Consider the following 16,254-nt stretch of genomic DNA (forward strand, 5'->3'; position numbering starts at 1 on the left):
CCCCCCCCCGCCCCTCTGCCTGCCTCTCTGCCTACTTGTGATCTCTGTGTGTCAAAATAAATAAATAAAATCTTTTTTAAAAAAGAAAATAAATCTTTTTAAAAAAATAAATAAAATCTTTTTTCAAAAAGATTTTATTTATTGGGGCACCTGGGTGGCTCTGTGGGTTAAGCCTCTGCCTTCGGCTCAGGTCATGATTCCAGGGTCCTGGGATCGAGCCCCACGTGGAGCTTTCTGCTCAGTGGGGAGCCTGCTTCCCACTCTCCCTCTGCCTGCCTCTCTGCCTACTTGTGATTTCTGTCTGTCAAATAAATAAATAAATAAAATCTTTTTAAGAAAAGGATTTTATTTATTTATTTTAGAGAGACAGAGAGAGTGTACACATGTGTGTAATTGCTCATATGCATGAGTGGAGGGGAGGAACAGAGGGAGAGGAAGGGAGAGAGAGACTCCCCAATGAGCATGGAGCCCCATGCAGGGCTTGATCCCGTGAACTTTGAGATCATGAGAGCCTAAATCAAGAGTCAGATGCTCCACCAACTGAGCCACCCAGGCACTTCTCAAAATTCGTGCTGAGTTTAATTTCCTCCCAAATACAGAGAATTAGCTGAACTAAGTAAGATATGGGATGAGAGGCCTTGGTCTTGAGTTGGCAATCAACACACAGAAGACTTCTGTCCCGCTCTACTGTCAGGCGTTAGCATGACATCAGCTCCTGCAAAGACCGCACAGATTGGTTTTCAGTCAACAAGAGAGAAGGCCTTCTTACTAAAAGGGTACAACCCCTGGCTTTGACAAGTGGTATTTTGCTTAACAACAAGAGCAGGTCTTCACATTAGGCTAGTCTTCTACCATATCTTAATAACACCTTGAAAAAAATACTCATTATTTATATTTATATTTGCATCGAAGAGTTTATCTGAGATCAGTTTTAAAAGATGGATTTGGGGGCACCCGGGTGGCTCAGTGGGTTAAAGCCTCTGCCTTCGGCTCAGGTCATGATCCCAGGGTCCTGGGACCGAGCCCCACATCGGGCTCTCTGCTAGGCAGGGAGCCTGCTTCCCCCTCTCTCTGCCTCTCTCTGCCTACTTGTGATCTTTCTCTCTGTCAAATAAATAAATAAAATCTTTAAAAGAAAAAAAAATCTCCCTCATCTGAAAGATGGATTTGTATGTTGTAGTTACATAAAACAGTGTTTACTATTTTAAGGACTCAATAAAATACCAAAGAAAAGTTACTTTAATTTGAGGCATAAAGAAAAGGGTGAAAGTTATATGACATTCCAAGGGGCTTGTCACAGCTTTGCCCAAGCGTAGAAGAAGAAAAAAAAAAGTTAGTCTCACATTATCTTAGGCTTTATTTTCTTCTCTTTATTGATTTTGGCCTTGGCAAGTCTTGGAATTATGGTCTCAGAGACCCTGGGGATTCTCAAGCGATCACCTGCTTCATTTTACTGATCAGGAAATTGAAGTTCAAAAAGGTTAAGTGATGCTTATGGTTATCTATTGTATTGGTAACAGAGGATTTACTGGACACAGACACAGGGGGAAAGGCACAGCTGTTGTTTTTTTCTTAGAAAAGGCTCTCAGGCAGCACAACATCTGGAACACGCTATTTGGAATATCTTCTATGGCTGTCGAGAGTTTCATAAACAAGTCAGAGGTACTTTCATAAAAGGAATTATTGATCAGTTGTTGCCACATCGTTTTATCTGCAGTGCCTAGGTTAGCTCTTTTCTGCTCGATTTGATAGCAGTTAACATCACTTTCAACTTTTGCCTCTTTTACTTTGCTCTAAGTGTGCCAACACAAAATGTCCAGGGTTGTTCCTTTGAATTTCACAGCTTCCTTCTGTACCACTTCGCTTTAGCAGTGGGACACACGCTCGCTGTTTATCTAATAAAATTGCAAATGTGTGTATGCATGCATGTGTGTGTGTAAAACCTAGCGGTCCAGGGAATTTTACTATCCAGCTTAACAACTCAGTAAATGGGATTTTACATTACAAGCTTTTTTTCCTTCTCTATGATGAAGAAACGATTGGTCTTTTAATTTAAAGTCTTCTCCTTAAAAAGAAGGTTGCATCAACTACAATAAATTCTGGATAAAAATGTTTCTGCTAATTAATTTTTCACAGAGCCAACCAGTCTGCCAACCAAGCTGCTTCTTTACTTGAATTCCAATTGATAGGGAAATATTTTAAAGCAATAGATTTGTGGTTTCTTTTCTTCTTTAACTTTTTTTGATTATTTAAAATCCAATACTGCAGGGTGTAATTATCTTTTTCAACAAATATTTGCCGTGACTTTGGAATTAAGTCATACTATTTTAGGAGCACAAGGTAAATAGAAATACATTCAACCAGGTATGGAAATCCTAGATTCCAATCGACTATATGGCCATGAAGAAAGCTCTTAACCTCACTGGGCCTAATTGTTCATGTTTATAAAGTAATAGGGTTGGGCTGGAGGATCTTTAATGTGTCTTCCAGTCTGAGATGTCATGTCTCTAATGTCTCTTTATACTTGACTTGTCCAAGCAGGATAGGAGACTTATCCAGTCCCAAGACTTCAAATGGCATCTAGATGTGAATGATTTCCCAACCTCTTATCTGTAACCTAATTTGTCTCTGGAATGTTAGATGCATGTACCAACGGAGTTATTTGCTGTCTCCATTTGCATGATGAGTAGGCATCTCTAATCTAACATGGCCATAGCAGAATCCCCAATCCACCCCACTGACCTCCAGGTGAGCTTTCCCTCCGTTTTCCCAAATCTGGGGGATGGCTTTGCCATCCACAAGTTGCTTAGGATGGAAATCTAGGAGTTATCTTTAGTTCTCTCTCCCTCTCCACCGACGTCCAGCTCTTAGCAAAGCCCACTGACTCTGCCTTCAACAGCTATCCTGAGTCTTTCCGTTCATGTTCCTCTCCACTCCCCTTACCCTCAGCCAAGCCCTCAGCATCCCTCTTGTAGACCATTGCAAGCCCAGTTTTGGGTCTTCCTCTCTGTAGACTACTTTCTGCACAAAAGATAAAGTGAGCTTTTAAAAATATAAACCAGCTCTCCGAGAGAACACCAAATGGCGGATGACGCCGGTGCTGTGGAGGGCCCAGAGGCCCCGGAATGGGAGGCTGCGGCGGTTTCCGCGGAGGCTTAGGCAGCGGCATCCGGGGCCGTGGCGGTGGTCAGGGCCAAAGCCGAGGCCGCGGAGCTCGCGGGGGCAAGGCCGAGGACAAGGAGTGGATCCCTGTCACCAAGCTGGGCCGTCTGGTCGAGGACATGAAGATCAAGTCCCTGGAGGAGATCTGTCTCTTCTCCCTGCTTATCAAGGAGTCTGAGATCATCGACTTCTTCCTGGGAGCCTCCCTCAAGGACGAGGTCTTGAAGATCATGCCTGTGCAAAAGCAGACGCGCACTGGCCAGCGGACCAGGATTAAGGCATTTGTCGCCATCAGAGATCACAGTGGACACGTTGGTCTGGGTGTCAAGTGCTCCAAGGAGGTAGCCACTGCCATCCGCAGGGCCATCATTCTGGCCAAGCTTTCCATCGTCCCTGTGCGGGGAGGCTACTGGGGGAACAAGATTGGCAAGCCCCACACTGTCCCATGCAAGGTGACTGGCGGCTGTGGTTCTGTGCTGGTGCGTCTCATCCCCGCCCCCAGAGGCATGGGCATTGTCTCGGCCCCTGTGCCCAAGAAACTGCTGATGATGGCCGGTATCAACGACTGCTACACCTCGGCCAGAGGCTGCACTGCCACCCTAGGGAACTTTGCCAAGGCTACTTTCCATGCCATCTCCAAGACCTATAGCTAAATCACCCCTGACCTCTGGAAGGAGACTATGTTCACCAAGTCTCCCTAGGATAAACTGGAACTCCTTACTCTGACTTACAAAGCTCTAAATGATGTGGCTGTAGTCTCTGTCTACTGCTGCATCTTTCCCTTTCAACTTCCCCCAGTTCCCTCCACTAACTCTGACCTTTCCTTTCCTTTTCCGTGCCTCTCTGAGTCAGGGTTCTCCAGAGAAGACCAGCAGTGCGTTGATATTTGTGTTTATATTTACATTTGCATTTATATTTATAAAGAGATTGGTTATAAGGAATTGGCTCATGGGATTACAGAGGCTGAGAAGTCCCATGATCTGCCTGCCATCTGCAAAGTGGAGACCCAGGAGGGCCAGTGGTGTGTACTATCCTAAATCCAAAAACCTAAGAACCAGGAATGCCGATAGTTTAAATCTCAGTCTGAGAGCAAGAGAAGACCAATGGTTCACCTGAAGTAGTCAAGCAGAGAGAGCAGATCTTCCTTTCTCTGCCCTTTTGTTCTCTTCAAGCCCTCAGTGGACTGATTAAATGCCCACCCAAATTGGGGAGGGCAATTTGCTTTAGTTAGTTTACCAGGTCAAATGTTAACCTTACCTAGAAACACCCTCACAGACACACCTGGAAATAATGCTTAACCAAATATCTGGGGAACCAAATATACTGTGACCCAGTCAAGTTGACCCAGAAAATTAACCATCACACATTCCAACCCCGCTCCTCTCTTAGGGTCCTTGTGATAATTCTCTCATCTACCTCAAGTTCTTTTCCCATTATCTCATAGCTGGTTCCTTCTTGTTCAATTATCACCTTGAGAGTCGCTGTCTCCAAAAGAATCCTTCCCTAACCATCCAACATAAAGTAGCCACCCAAGTTACTATTTATCATGCCCTTCTGATTATCAGCAGAACATTTATGACTATCTGATAGCTTTCTTGCCATTTGTTTATTTCTTTTTTGCTCCTTTTCTCCATAAAATATAAGTTCCATAAGGACAGATACATTATCTTGACCACCAAAATATCCCTAGCACAAGAATGGTACTGGCATATGATAGGATCTCAAATACTTGTTGAATTAATGTTGAATAAAGGAAATCTCTCAGAAGCTTAAGAAACCTAGGTAGTGTTAACCAGATAATATTGTTTGTACCCTTAAATATTTGCTCACAAGTGAATAGTGATTTTGGAAGGGAGTTTCTGCATTATGGACACATTAAAATATCTTGAGATCTCTTAAGGATTTATCTAATAGAGGTGGTTGCATAAGGTAATACAGTTGTTATAAGCCCCATATGAAGCGCCATATGATTGAAAATCAAGAGGAAAAATAGTCAATAGAAACAGGCCCATAGGTAATCCAGACACTGGAAATAGCAGACAAGGCCTTTAAAATAACTATGATTACTATGTTCAAGAAAATAGAAAAGATGACTTAGAATCTATTAAAAATGAATAACATGAGAATTTTAGAATTGTAGCATTGAAAAACCTGCTGTCTAATATTAAGAACCTATTGAATGGGTTTAATAGTAGATTAGACACAGAAGAACACAAGAAAGACAAATTAATAGAAAACATTTAACTGAAGCACAGAAAAAAGAATGGAAAGAAAACAGAAGAGAAGATAAAAGATGTATGAGACATGGTGAAAAGTTCTAACATGTAGGTAATCAGAGACTTGGAGAGAAGAGAGAGAGAGAATAGGACAGAAGCTATATTTGAAGTGTACTAGCTGGACATTTTCCAAAACTGATAAATAACATCAATTTACAGATTCAAGAAGTTTAATGAATGCCAAGTAGGATAAATACAAAGAAATCACACCTTGGAGCATCATATTAAACTGCTGAAAACTGAAAAACAAAAACAAAGGAAAAAAAATACTAAAATCGGTCAGAGTTGTGAAGCTAGGTGAAGCTGTAAAGGACCTAGACAACCCAGAAACTGGGAGGTTTGTCCTTGAATAATCTAGAACACAATGTGAATTCATTTTAGTTATAGCTATAGTTTTATTTGTAACAATAGGTTTGAAAAAATAAATTACATATTGTCACATATTGGATTCATCATTGTTACTTACTAATCAACATAGTTTTCATTCATTGATTCACTCACTCACTCACTCATCCATTCAACCATTCTCGTAGATATTCATCCAAGCACCTTGTACGTGTCAGTCCAGGGTTATCCTCTTGGGATATGGGATAGAGATATAGTTTTTGCCTTCTTGGCACTGCCCCACATACTTAAAAAAAAAAATGTCTTCCTTATTACTCCTATCCATTCTACAAAAATACATTTTACAGATGAAGGAACTTAAATGAGGAGATATTAAGTAAGTGTAGCATGGTTACAGAGCCTGTAAATAATAGAGTGGTGATTCAAACCCAGATGTGTCAGATGTCAAAGTTCATATTCTCTCTCCTGGAGCACCTTGTCTCTATGGAAAGTCATCACATTTCCCTTCTGTTTATCCCAACCCTACAGATCCTTCCAAGCGCAACTGAAATCCTTCATTCTCTCTGAGCTCTTCTTTGACTAAACCATGATGTCTCTTCTCCTGAAGGCCTATAGCATTCCCTACCTGTACCACACAAGTTAGCACCACTCTTTATTCTGTCTTGTTGAAAGATATGCCAAGGAATTTGTGTTGTCTTCCTCAAAGCCCTGAAGGATGAGGTCTGGACATTCTTCTGCGTTCTTTTGTACCTAGCACAACGCTGAGTGTCATTATATATTTGCAGCTTAATTAGAATCTAAGCATCATCCCTTTATCCTAACTTCTGGATTAAGATTGAACCAGGAGTCCATAATTCCCCTGAAATCGTTGCCATATTTTATATGTCTTTATAGATGTATGTGATTGTCTCAGATTCTCAAGGAAGTGTGAGATCCACAAAAGGTTAAGAAACATTCAAAGTCATCCTGGTGGCCAACTTATTGATGCCCCATCTCACTTTTCTTTGCATCTTCCTTTTTTACCTAGAAAATTAGAATTTACATTTTATGAGGCATCACAGGTCATTTCCCCCTTGACACTCATCCTTGTGGCCTGGCACAGAAAAAGTGCCTGTTTTCGCTCTGGAGCAACAAAAACAACAACAACAAAGTTCAATCCTAATCATTCTGGGGTAATTATGAGAAGTAAGACACGCACCACTACATTTCTGACAGACTCGCACAATCCAGTTTTACTATTCAGTTCTTACTAAAATGCTACTCCCCTGGGAGGGGGGAATTCTCTGTATGAGTTCTTTAGTGCAAACAAACATCTTAAAGGAAATAGAAAGTAAAAGTCACGTTGACATAATTTCAAGGATACAGTCGGGAGAAGGAATGACCAGAAACCCTCTCTCAGCACTGAGAAGGAGAAGGATGGTGGAATAAGTAGATCATATAAGGCAGGGTGAGCTGACTTGGGAAGTGGGGAGGTAAGGAGGCACAATTCCCTAAATCCATGAGCTGTAAGAATTAAGTCACTGAGGAGAGTTGAGGCTGAGACTTTTTGGTGACATACACCCTAGTATGATGACCTAGGAATAATTTTTAGAGCAATGCGAGAACACATCCACCCAAATAAACTAGCCTTTCTATTTTGGCATCACCAAAAGCAAATTCCACCACGTGACCTGGCCTACACAGCCTCCTGCCAATAACAGATTTAAGCACATCATGGTGTTTCACGCTCACGACTACCAAGAAGGGATGAACTTTTCATTTAAAAATTTTCCACAGGCCCGCACCTATGGATCTGCCCTTGGAACTCCATTCTAGAAATTAAGATAACAGACTATATGGAGTCCTAGCTTACATAGTGGGATGGACTAAATTGGTGCCTCTACAGGTTCTCACTTCTGCCAAATTCCTATGAAAAGGAAACACTCACTGCCCAAGGGAATGAGTTTAGGGCTCTTGTTTGCGTTACTCACCTTGTCTCTAATCCAAGTTCCCATTTTACTTGGCAGATACTCTGAAGAGACACACATGGTGGTCAATCCCACTTTTCAGATAGCATGAACCGGGCCACATGAGGATAAGGAGGGTGCCATTTTCACAGGAAGGGAAAGCTTACATGTTTGAGACAGTGGCTGGTCTTTGAACACAGCCAAGTATTCAAAGCTTCTTGGTTTGCCCTCTCTGTATTCTACCTCAGCCCTCTGATGGGGCATTCCTTCCCCGCTCTGAATCCTTTAAAAAGGATCATAGACCGGGATGATCTCTGAAGCCTATCTCCAAACCTCAGCCCTTTGCATATGTCTCACTTCCTCTGAATTTTGTTCAGATATCAAAACTAGCTTTGCTTCAAAGCCATGGTATGTGCCTTGACCAGCGCCCCCCTCCCCAAAATTGATAACTGGATTCTTGTGTTGCTTCCCTGTCCTGCTAAATTATCTGGTAGCATAGGCTGTCTAAAGAAGGCCCCTCAATCTCAGCCTGGATGCTAGGGACTCTTTATTCACCAATGAAGTACCTTACATCAGACTGTTGGTCTAATCTCTGGGTCCCTGTTTCTTTGCCAATTCCGTACCTGAGTATGCGAGCATGCCCTGTGATGGCGGCCGCAGCAGAGTTGGGTGCCAGCTGCAGTGGATATCATCACAGCTCCTGTGAATGACGTGGTGCCAGCCTGGTTCACTTCTGGTCCAATGTTGAGTCTTGCTCTGGGTCCTGATGCCTCCCAGTCTATCCGTCCTGTTATAGCCATGAGGCTGCATCCAGCTGGGTTCTGAGGTACAAAATAGGTCTTGCTCAAGAATATATCCTTGAAACTCCCCTGCCCAAGATCTGGAATTGTTCTAGTCTCTAGAATTTTCTAGAATCTAAATGGGTGTAGGGCTAAGACTGCACAGGTAGGGTTAATGGTTTCAGCTGTAAGGGGAGGAGAGCTGGAAGCTGGAGAAGTGGGGGCTGTCGGGGAGTAGTAAATAAGCTTCTCTGGAGAACAGGAAGAGAATGGAAGGAAAAAACAATGAAGAGGATATTAATCCCAGCTTCATCTTCCTCTTTTATCTCTCTTCTGGTGGTTCCCAGGCCCACGTGGGGCTCAGATGCACAACGTGAGATAAGTGATGTGGGTGGTCCAGGGACCACATCCCAAGAAACACTGTGGAGGTAACATGACCACAACCAGTGGCCTAGCGCATGTGGCTTCATGGGGGAAGTCATGTTCACATTTAGAAAAGGACCCATTGGACCCTAGAGAGGACTCAGTCAGATCCAGTGGTTAGGACAGGTCTCAGCACAGCAGCCCCAGGATGTTCTGTGGTCCTGCAGGAACGGTCCAGCACGGTGCCCTGAGGGGGGCTGCAAGCGAAGGAATGCAGACTTCTCCAGCGGGGCCAGGGAACCTTGCACTTCTTGGCTCTCCCTCTACCTTGCCACAAAAGGCCACTGAAAAACCTGTTTGAAAGAATGGTTTCTTATTTGTGTTAGAGGAGATCGGATTCAGCTCTGAAGAATAGCCTCCTCCAAGACCCAGCAGCATCTTCTGGAAACATTTACTTCACACCATGCTCGTGCAGTGTTGGCTGGCCCTGAGTGGTGTATGCAGCAGGCGCCCTGCCTTCAGTGCCCCCATGTGAGCGGCTTGAACCTCAGGGATATGGCTGCAACCCCGATCCCCACCCTACCTCATCACTAATAACCCTGAGCCCCTCAGCAGCAGCGCATCCTCAGATCAATCTTCTTAAAAATTTTTTTCTTAGTTTATGAAAGCAATATATAGTTATTATGAAAATTCAAACACAAATAAAGGACTTTATTGAAATTGTTAAGGACTTATGAAAGTGCAAAGATAGGCAGTTACTCATGCTCTGCTCTTGGGCTATGGAGGAATATAAAGATGTAAGGAAAGGACCCTCTTTTTTTTCTTAAAGATTTTATTTATTTATTTGAAAGATGGAGAGAGAGAGAGCCTAGTCAGGGATGGTTGGGGAGGGAAGGGCAGAGGGACAAGCAGAATCCCTGCTGGGCAGGGAGCCTGACACAGGGCTTGATCCCAAGACCCTGAGGTCATGACCTGAGCCCAAGGCAGACCTTTGACCGACTAAGCCAGCCAGGTGCCCCAGGACCCTGCTTTTAAAGAGCAATCACTTAGCGAACAACATAAGCCATACATGTAAGCACATGGATTGCAGGACAGTATCTGGTAGCTTTTGTGAATTGCAAAAACAATAAACACGTTTGCAATGTTTTCCCGAGTATGACCCGTGCTGTCATCTGTATTAGAATCCCTGAGAGTTTATTAAACATGCTCATTTCCAAACCCAACCCCAGTCCTATTGAAACAGAAGCTCTGGAATGGAGACTTTGGAAATTGTGTTACTGAAAGGCACACCGGATGAATCCTTGCACCACAAAGCTAAGAACCAGTGCCTCAGAGCTCAGAAGACAGAAGAGGTTTCCTCCTTCAGGTGACCAAACGCCAATGTGACAGTGAGATAGGGGCGGCCCCGAAGGAGGCTCCCAGGGAATGCCATTGCAGAATTCATCACATTGTGATGTGACTTCCTTTTCCTTGTCTGCCCGTCTTGCCAGTGGATTAGGAGCTCCCCGAGGGGAGAAATTTGTCATCTCTGGAATCGAGTCAGCCCACAGCCGGCTCTCAATAAATGTTGGCTGAACAAATGAGTAACTGTGTGTGATCTAAACAGGTTTGAGGAGGTCTAAGACCGGGTTCCAGGAGAAGGGACACAGGCAAAATTTTAGTCATGGGAAAATCAAGGTCAATAGTCAAGTGTGTTGGAGAGAAAGGATAATTTAGGCGAGTAAGTAGGGTCCTCAAGGGCTCAGAGAGGGCTATAAACTGTATGCTGTGTATTCTGTGATTGGTGGGGAGTCACCAAAGACAGGAGGCCAGAAAGTGATGGAACCAGAATGCATTTTAGGACAACCAATTATTTGGCCATGGGCAGCTTCCCAGGAGGAGGAAGTGAGTGGACACAGGCAGCCGTGCCGAACCCTGGGAGGAGTTAGGGACTGGCTTGGTCAGTCGGGGCAGGACTTGGGGAGATTTTCCACTCAAGCATCAGAATCATCCAGAGTCCTGCCCCACCTCCGCCAAGAAAGGTTTATTCTTTTTCTGGCACCCATCTGTTTGGACTCCCAAGTCTGATGGGCTTTTCTCCTTCAGCTGCCCAAGGAGGACATTTCATCTGATGCAAGGATAACTGGGAAGCTTTGCTCAGGATGTTAGGGACAGAAGCAGTGGTCAAGAGATGAAGGGGGCTGAAACAAGGCAGAGGCTGTGGGGACGGTCAGGAAAAGCGGCATAAGAACAACTTACGAGGCAGAACCTATAGATTTGGTGAATGAAAGTGGAGCAGAAAAAAGAGCATGTTAAGGATAATTTTGAGGTTTCTGGATGCTAATTATAGAGCTATAGAAAGAGGGTGTTTTGGGCTGCCTGGGTGGCTCAGTCAGTTAAGCGTCTGCCTTCGGCTCAGGTCATGACCCTGGGGTCCCAGGATCGATCTGCATCAGGCTCCCTGCTCGGCAGGAAGCCTGTTTCTTCCTCTCCCACTCCCCCTGCCTGTGTTCCCTCTCTTGCTGTCTCTCTCTCTCTCTGTCAAGTAAATAAATAAAATCTTTAAAAAAAAAAATAAAGAGGGTGCTTAGAGAAGAAGGACAAATAATTCAGTTTGGGGCATAATGAGTTTGAATTTGCGGTAACAGCAAAATTTCCATCCATCCAGGTGGAGGGGTCTTGGAACTTACTGGAGACGGAGATTTGAAGTTCAGGAGGAAGGTGGGTGCTGGTTATTGAATATTTGTGATCATTCGAAGGCATGGCAATGGATGTGATCACCCAGAAAGAGCAGGCGGGAGGAAAAGAGAAAAGGGTCAATGATAAACACCAGGATTAAGAGATGGACAGAGGAGGAGGAGCCAGCAAGAGAAACCAAGAAGGACTGGCTGGAAAGTTGGATGGAAAACCAGGAGAAAGTTGAGTTCAAGAAAGGCAAGAGTTTCCAGAAATGGCAGTAACAGCGTCACACACCTCAAGTAGGTAGAGTAAGCCACAGGGTACTCGTTAATGCGTTGGTGGAAGCCATCCGTGGGAGCCAGGCTGAGGAAGGCATGGGTGGAGGGGAGGTGGATGGAAACTATGGCCCCCACTCTTTGCAGTAGTGTCCACAGATGATCACTTTCCTCGCCAAGTAACAGTCTCGGGACTACTGAACGCAAAGGAATTTAACATGATGGAGGGTGATGCCCTTCATTGAGATGTCTACTCTAATTCTCTTCAATCCACCCTGCTTTCCTTTAAGACCCCGACCATGTGTTCCTGTGATTGTCCAGGGCTGCTGATGGTAGTGTAAGTGAAAGCCTTAATGATATCTTTGCCTTCTTGTTTTGTAAGAAATTATACCACTTCCACATTTAACTTGTTTGGAGAATATTCTGAAAAACTTACCATCCTGGTTCTTGTCGATGGAAGTTCCTATTTTCTCACTCTTTTAAGGAATCAGTTCTTAGCTCTTTGAAGCAAAAGGATCCATCTCACCTTGGAAGTTTCTTATTGTCAAGTTCATTGTCATCAAGAAGAGTCAATGGATGAATTACAAGTATTTACTGCGCTGTGATTTCTACAAGACAAAGAGAAAAGGCTGAATAAAGAGGATGAACTGAATATTGAAACACTTTCTTCTCTATTAAAAAAAAATAAACAGCAAAAATGATGTGTTTCCTGTCACTGTGGAGGTTTTGTTTTGCTTTGTTTTATTTTATTTTTATTTTGGCCCAACCTCGAATGTATTACATTCTTTGGAGTCAAAGAGAAGACTCTACCCTGACTGTGGTACCAGAAACATGTGTATAAAACCCACCCTAGGGGCCCCTGGGTGGCTCAGTAGGTTAAGCCTCTGCCTTCAGCTCAGGTCACGATCTCAGGTCCTGGGATGGAGCCCCACATCGAGCTCTCTGCTCAGCGGGGAGCCTGCTTCCCCCCTCTCTCTCTGCCTGCCTCTCTGCCTACTTGTGATCTCTCTCTATCAAATAAATAAATAAAATCTTAAAAAAATAAAAACTCACCCTATTTTACCTACGCAGAAGGTATCATGTATTACCAACAGCCAAGGTAGTTAAATTCACTATAGGAGCAACTGGCTTATTTCATGGCACAGGTGACCCCACACCCAAGTGTTACAGCAAGAGGAATCTGGTCATAGAGAGAGAGTGGAGGATCCTACTGCTTGAAAAACAATGCCTAGGTTGGTACAACTGGGAACCAAGAGAGACCATGGGACAAGGCCCTTGTGTCAGTTGATAGAAGCACTCTGGATGATCTAAGCAGAAAATGCGTTCATGTACAGCATGGTGGGTGGACCACAGGCATCTTCAGGAGGGTTGGAAACCAGCTCTAAGGTGATACAGCTTGGATCAAGGCTCAAAGTCATGCGGTAGACTGGTCTGTTGATGGCCCTGCCATAGACCCCAAGGACGCTGCCTTCTGTGGTAAAGCTGCTGCCACCACCATGGCCACTGTTCAGTAGCTCTCACTTCTTCCTATCACCAGCCACAGGGGGCACCTAGATTACGACCCTCCCCTCCACCGTAAGGAAGGCTACGGAGATGGTTTCTGGCATTTCCAGTTTCTGGTGGGGAGGCGGCTCTGCCTCCTGATGTTGGGGGTTCCCCAGACACAGGAAGGGGGTCTTATCCTGGGCAACCAGAAAGACAAATGTCATTCTTGCACTTGAGACCATGGACTATGTCTTCACCTTCATCATGGGCCTAGACCCATGCCCTGAATGGCATAGGTGCCAACAAAATTTTGGTTATGAATGCTCTGCCAACATCCATTCAGGAGTGAGTTACACCTCCCAGCTTACCGTTCACCTACAGCGCTGAGCAACTTGGCAGTACAGGCAGGCTTTGCTTTTTAAAGCCATGGCTCCGTTGTTGAACCCATTGTAATGTGGCCATATTATATTCACATTTTTTTGAGGGTGGGGGAAGGGGCAGAGGGAGAGGGAGAGAATCTTAAGCAGGCTCCATGCCCAGTATGGAGCCAGTGTGGGGCTCCATCTCACAACCCTGAGGTCATGACCTGAGGCGAAATTAGGAGTCAGATGCTTAACCAACCGAGCCACCCAGGCGCCCATAGATCCACATTTTTTTTTGGATGGGATGTATATTAAAGTCATTAACAAAATTCACCATCCACTCGATGAAAATCTCCTTCTGATCCCCATGAGGACAGTACAGTTTATGTGGTATAAAAACTAAGGGAATAAAAGTGTTTAAACCCTCTGGTCTCTGTTAAGTTAGAGAAAAGATATCCTCAGCATTTTAAGATGAACATCTCCAAACTGTACTCAGGGTGGCAAGCGATATAATCTGTAGTGTTATTTGACAAGATTGTTCTTCCTCATCACTGTCCACCGAAAGAGAAAGCATAGAGCTGATTGACTGGCAAGCCATCCATTTTCTGTGAAATAAGGAAAGCACTGGGGACTGAAATGGTAAAGTTATCAAATATCTTACATCCAAACAGCTACCTTAAAATGACTTCCACAGAGGCAACGTTTTCTTCCTGACAGTAATGTTTGCCATTTTAACGTACAATATGGTGCCTTGCAGACACTAGAAACTCATTGAGTTTCTTGCTGGTGATAACTGCTAGAGATAATATAAATTGCCTCTTATTTTGGTAACAAAAAACTTGGTGGTTTTTTTTTTGGGGGGGGCATCCTTAAGGAGGAATTTTCATGTCATATGCCAGAAGTATAAGTGAAGCATTAGACCTACTGTGTAGGCATTACTGATTTTGATGTATTTTTAAAAGATTATTATTACTGAGAGATGAGCCTTTGTTGCAGAGAAATAAGGGTTCCCATATATCACTCACCCAACTTCCTGTAATATTAATATCACAAATAACCAGGGCCTGTGTATCAAAACTAAGAAATTGATATTGATACAAGCTGTCAATTAAACTACACCCTTCTTTGGAGTTCACTGCCATTTCTTGTCAATGCAAAACTTTAGTACTTATTTGAACTTGAGGGTCCCACCCAGCTATGCAACTACATTAGTTCAGATGGACTGGAGTTAGATACAGAAGGGGCTCAGAAAGACTATAAACTCTACCAATTTTTTGTGCCAAACATAAATATATTTTAAATTTTGGCCCCAAATATCTTGCATGCCTGCTCTGATTTCATCCTCCCCAGAAAACCGAGAGGGTGGATACTATCATACCCACTTTGTAGCTAAGACCGTGGGATTTGGGATTCCAAGCGATGTCTGCCAGATAGCTTAGCTGGGAAATGTCACAGTCGGGATGTGGACTAAGGCCTCTCAGATTCCAAAGCCCATGGCCTTGACCATCACCGCTACAGTACCGACTGAAGGGCATTTGTCACAGGTGTGATACTACTGCTATCTTTCCATCTGCAGTCTTGCTCCGGACCCAACTTTCGAAGGTCATCTGGATCAGCTGTGGCAGGTGATCCCAATGCGGGGGTGTGGTGGTGGGGGGAGGTGGGGTTGTCCTGTGATGTGTGGAATCCTTCCAATCCTCAACATCCTGACTCTGCAGGCGCACTCTCCCCAGCAGCCGCATGGGGTTGTCTAGAGCCGCTGGGAGGAGCACAGTGCAAACATCCCCACGTGCCTTTTGCTTGTGTTTCAGGGCTCCATTAACGCGTGTAAAGTGATCTGAAATGCAGGAATAAAAAGAGCTGGGGAGCTGCAGAGTGTTGGTCATTACCTGAGGTGAGACAGCTGAAAGAGGGAGGCCCAGGGAGACAAAGGGGGTCTGGGGAGAGGCGAGGCCTTCAGCTCGGCAGCCAGCTGGTTGGCATAGAGCCAGATGGGGCTGTTTCTGGCAATGCTCTGCCCCAAGCTCTGTCTCAAGGCCTCCATTGCAGTCCTGCTCAGAATTCCTACAGGACTGAGCCAAAGCTGGGGAAAACGGGTCGAAGGACCCAAAGTGCAGCCAGTTCTGTGACCAGTCCTACAGACAATGAGATGCCCCTATCCTCCACTGTTGCCAACGCAGGACCGTCTGCAGATTCCTGGATTTGGTCAGTGAAGGAGAGAATGTGATCAGTATCGAAGCTACGAATGACACAAAGTGAGCTTTGTTCATTCCTTTTGATGAGCATGGGTTCATAGTAGTGATTTAGTATTGTCACCTGTGGGAGGCAATAAATCCTTACAAAGGGATAGGTAAAAATAATGAAGTCTAAGTCATGTGCTACTTCACCATCACCCAAGTGTGTGTTAGTGACAGGGTGAGGCTACTGGTTTTACAGAGAACATTCAGCCTCGTGACCTCATAGGGTAAAGGCTGGTGGCATTTTATTACAATGTAAAGCATACAAAGAAGCAAGTGAAACATCTTTCTTTCACTATAACTTGATACCACCTGTATCTACAAAGTCAGAGAGCATTACGTGGTTCTCTCCAACAGGGCAAAGAA

At 44.3% G+C, this 16,254-nt stretch overlaps 1 protein-coding gene across 1 annotated transcript; it reads left to right on the top strand.

The window, feature by feature from the left end:
• Positions 1-3,125: 3,125 nt before the first annotated feature.
• On the top strand, positions 3,126-3,815 carry LOC308346518 (small ribosomal subunit protein uS5-like; the record flags this gene model as incomplete). The annotated part of the gene is made up of 1 exon (XM_080809505.1): positions 3,126-3,815. One exon carries the CDS (start codon positions 3,126-3,128, stop codon positions 3,813-3,815), a length of 690 nt encoding a protein of 229 aa, XP_080665631.1.
• Positions 3,816-16,254: the final 12,439 nt, after the last annotated feature.

The sequence above is a fragment of the Martes martes genome (assembly GCF_963455335.1).
Source record: "Martes martes genome assembly, chromosome: 7".
Lineage (NCBI taxonomy): Eukaryota > Metazoa > Chordata > Mammalia > Carnivora > Mustelidae > Martes > Martes martes.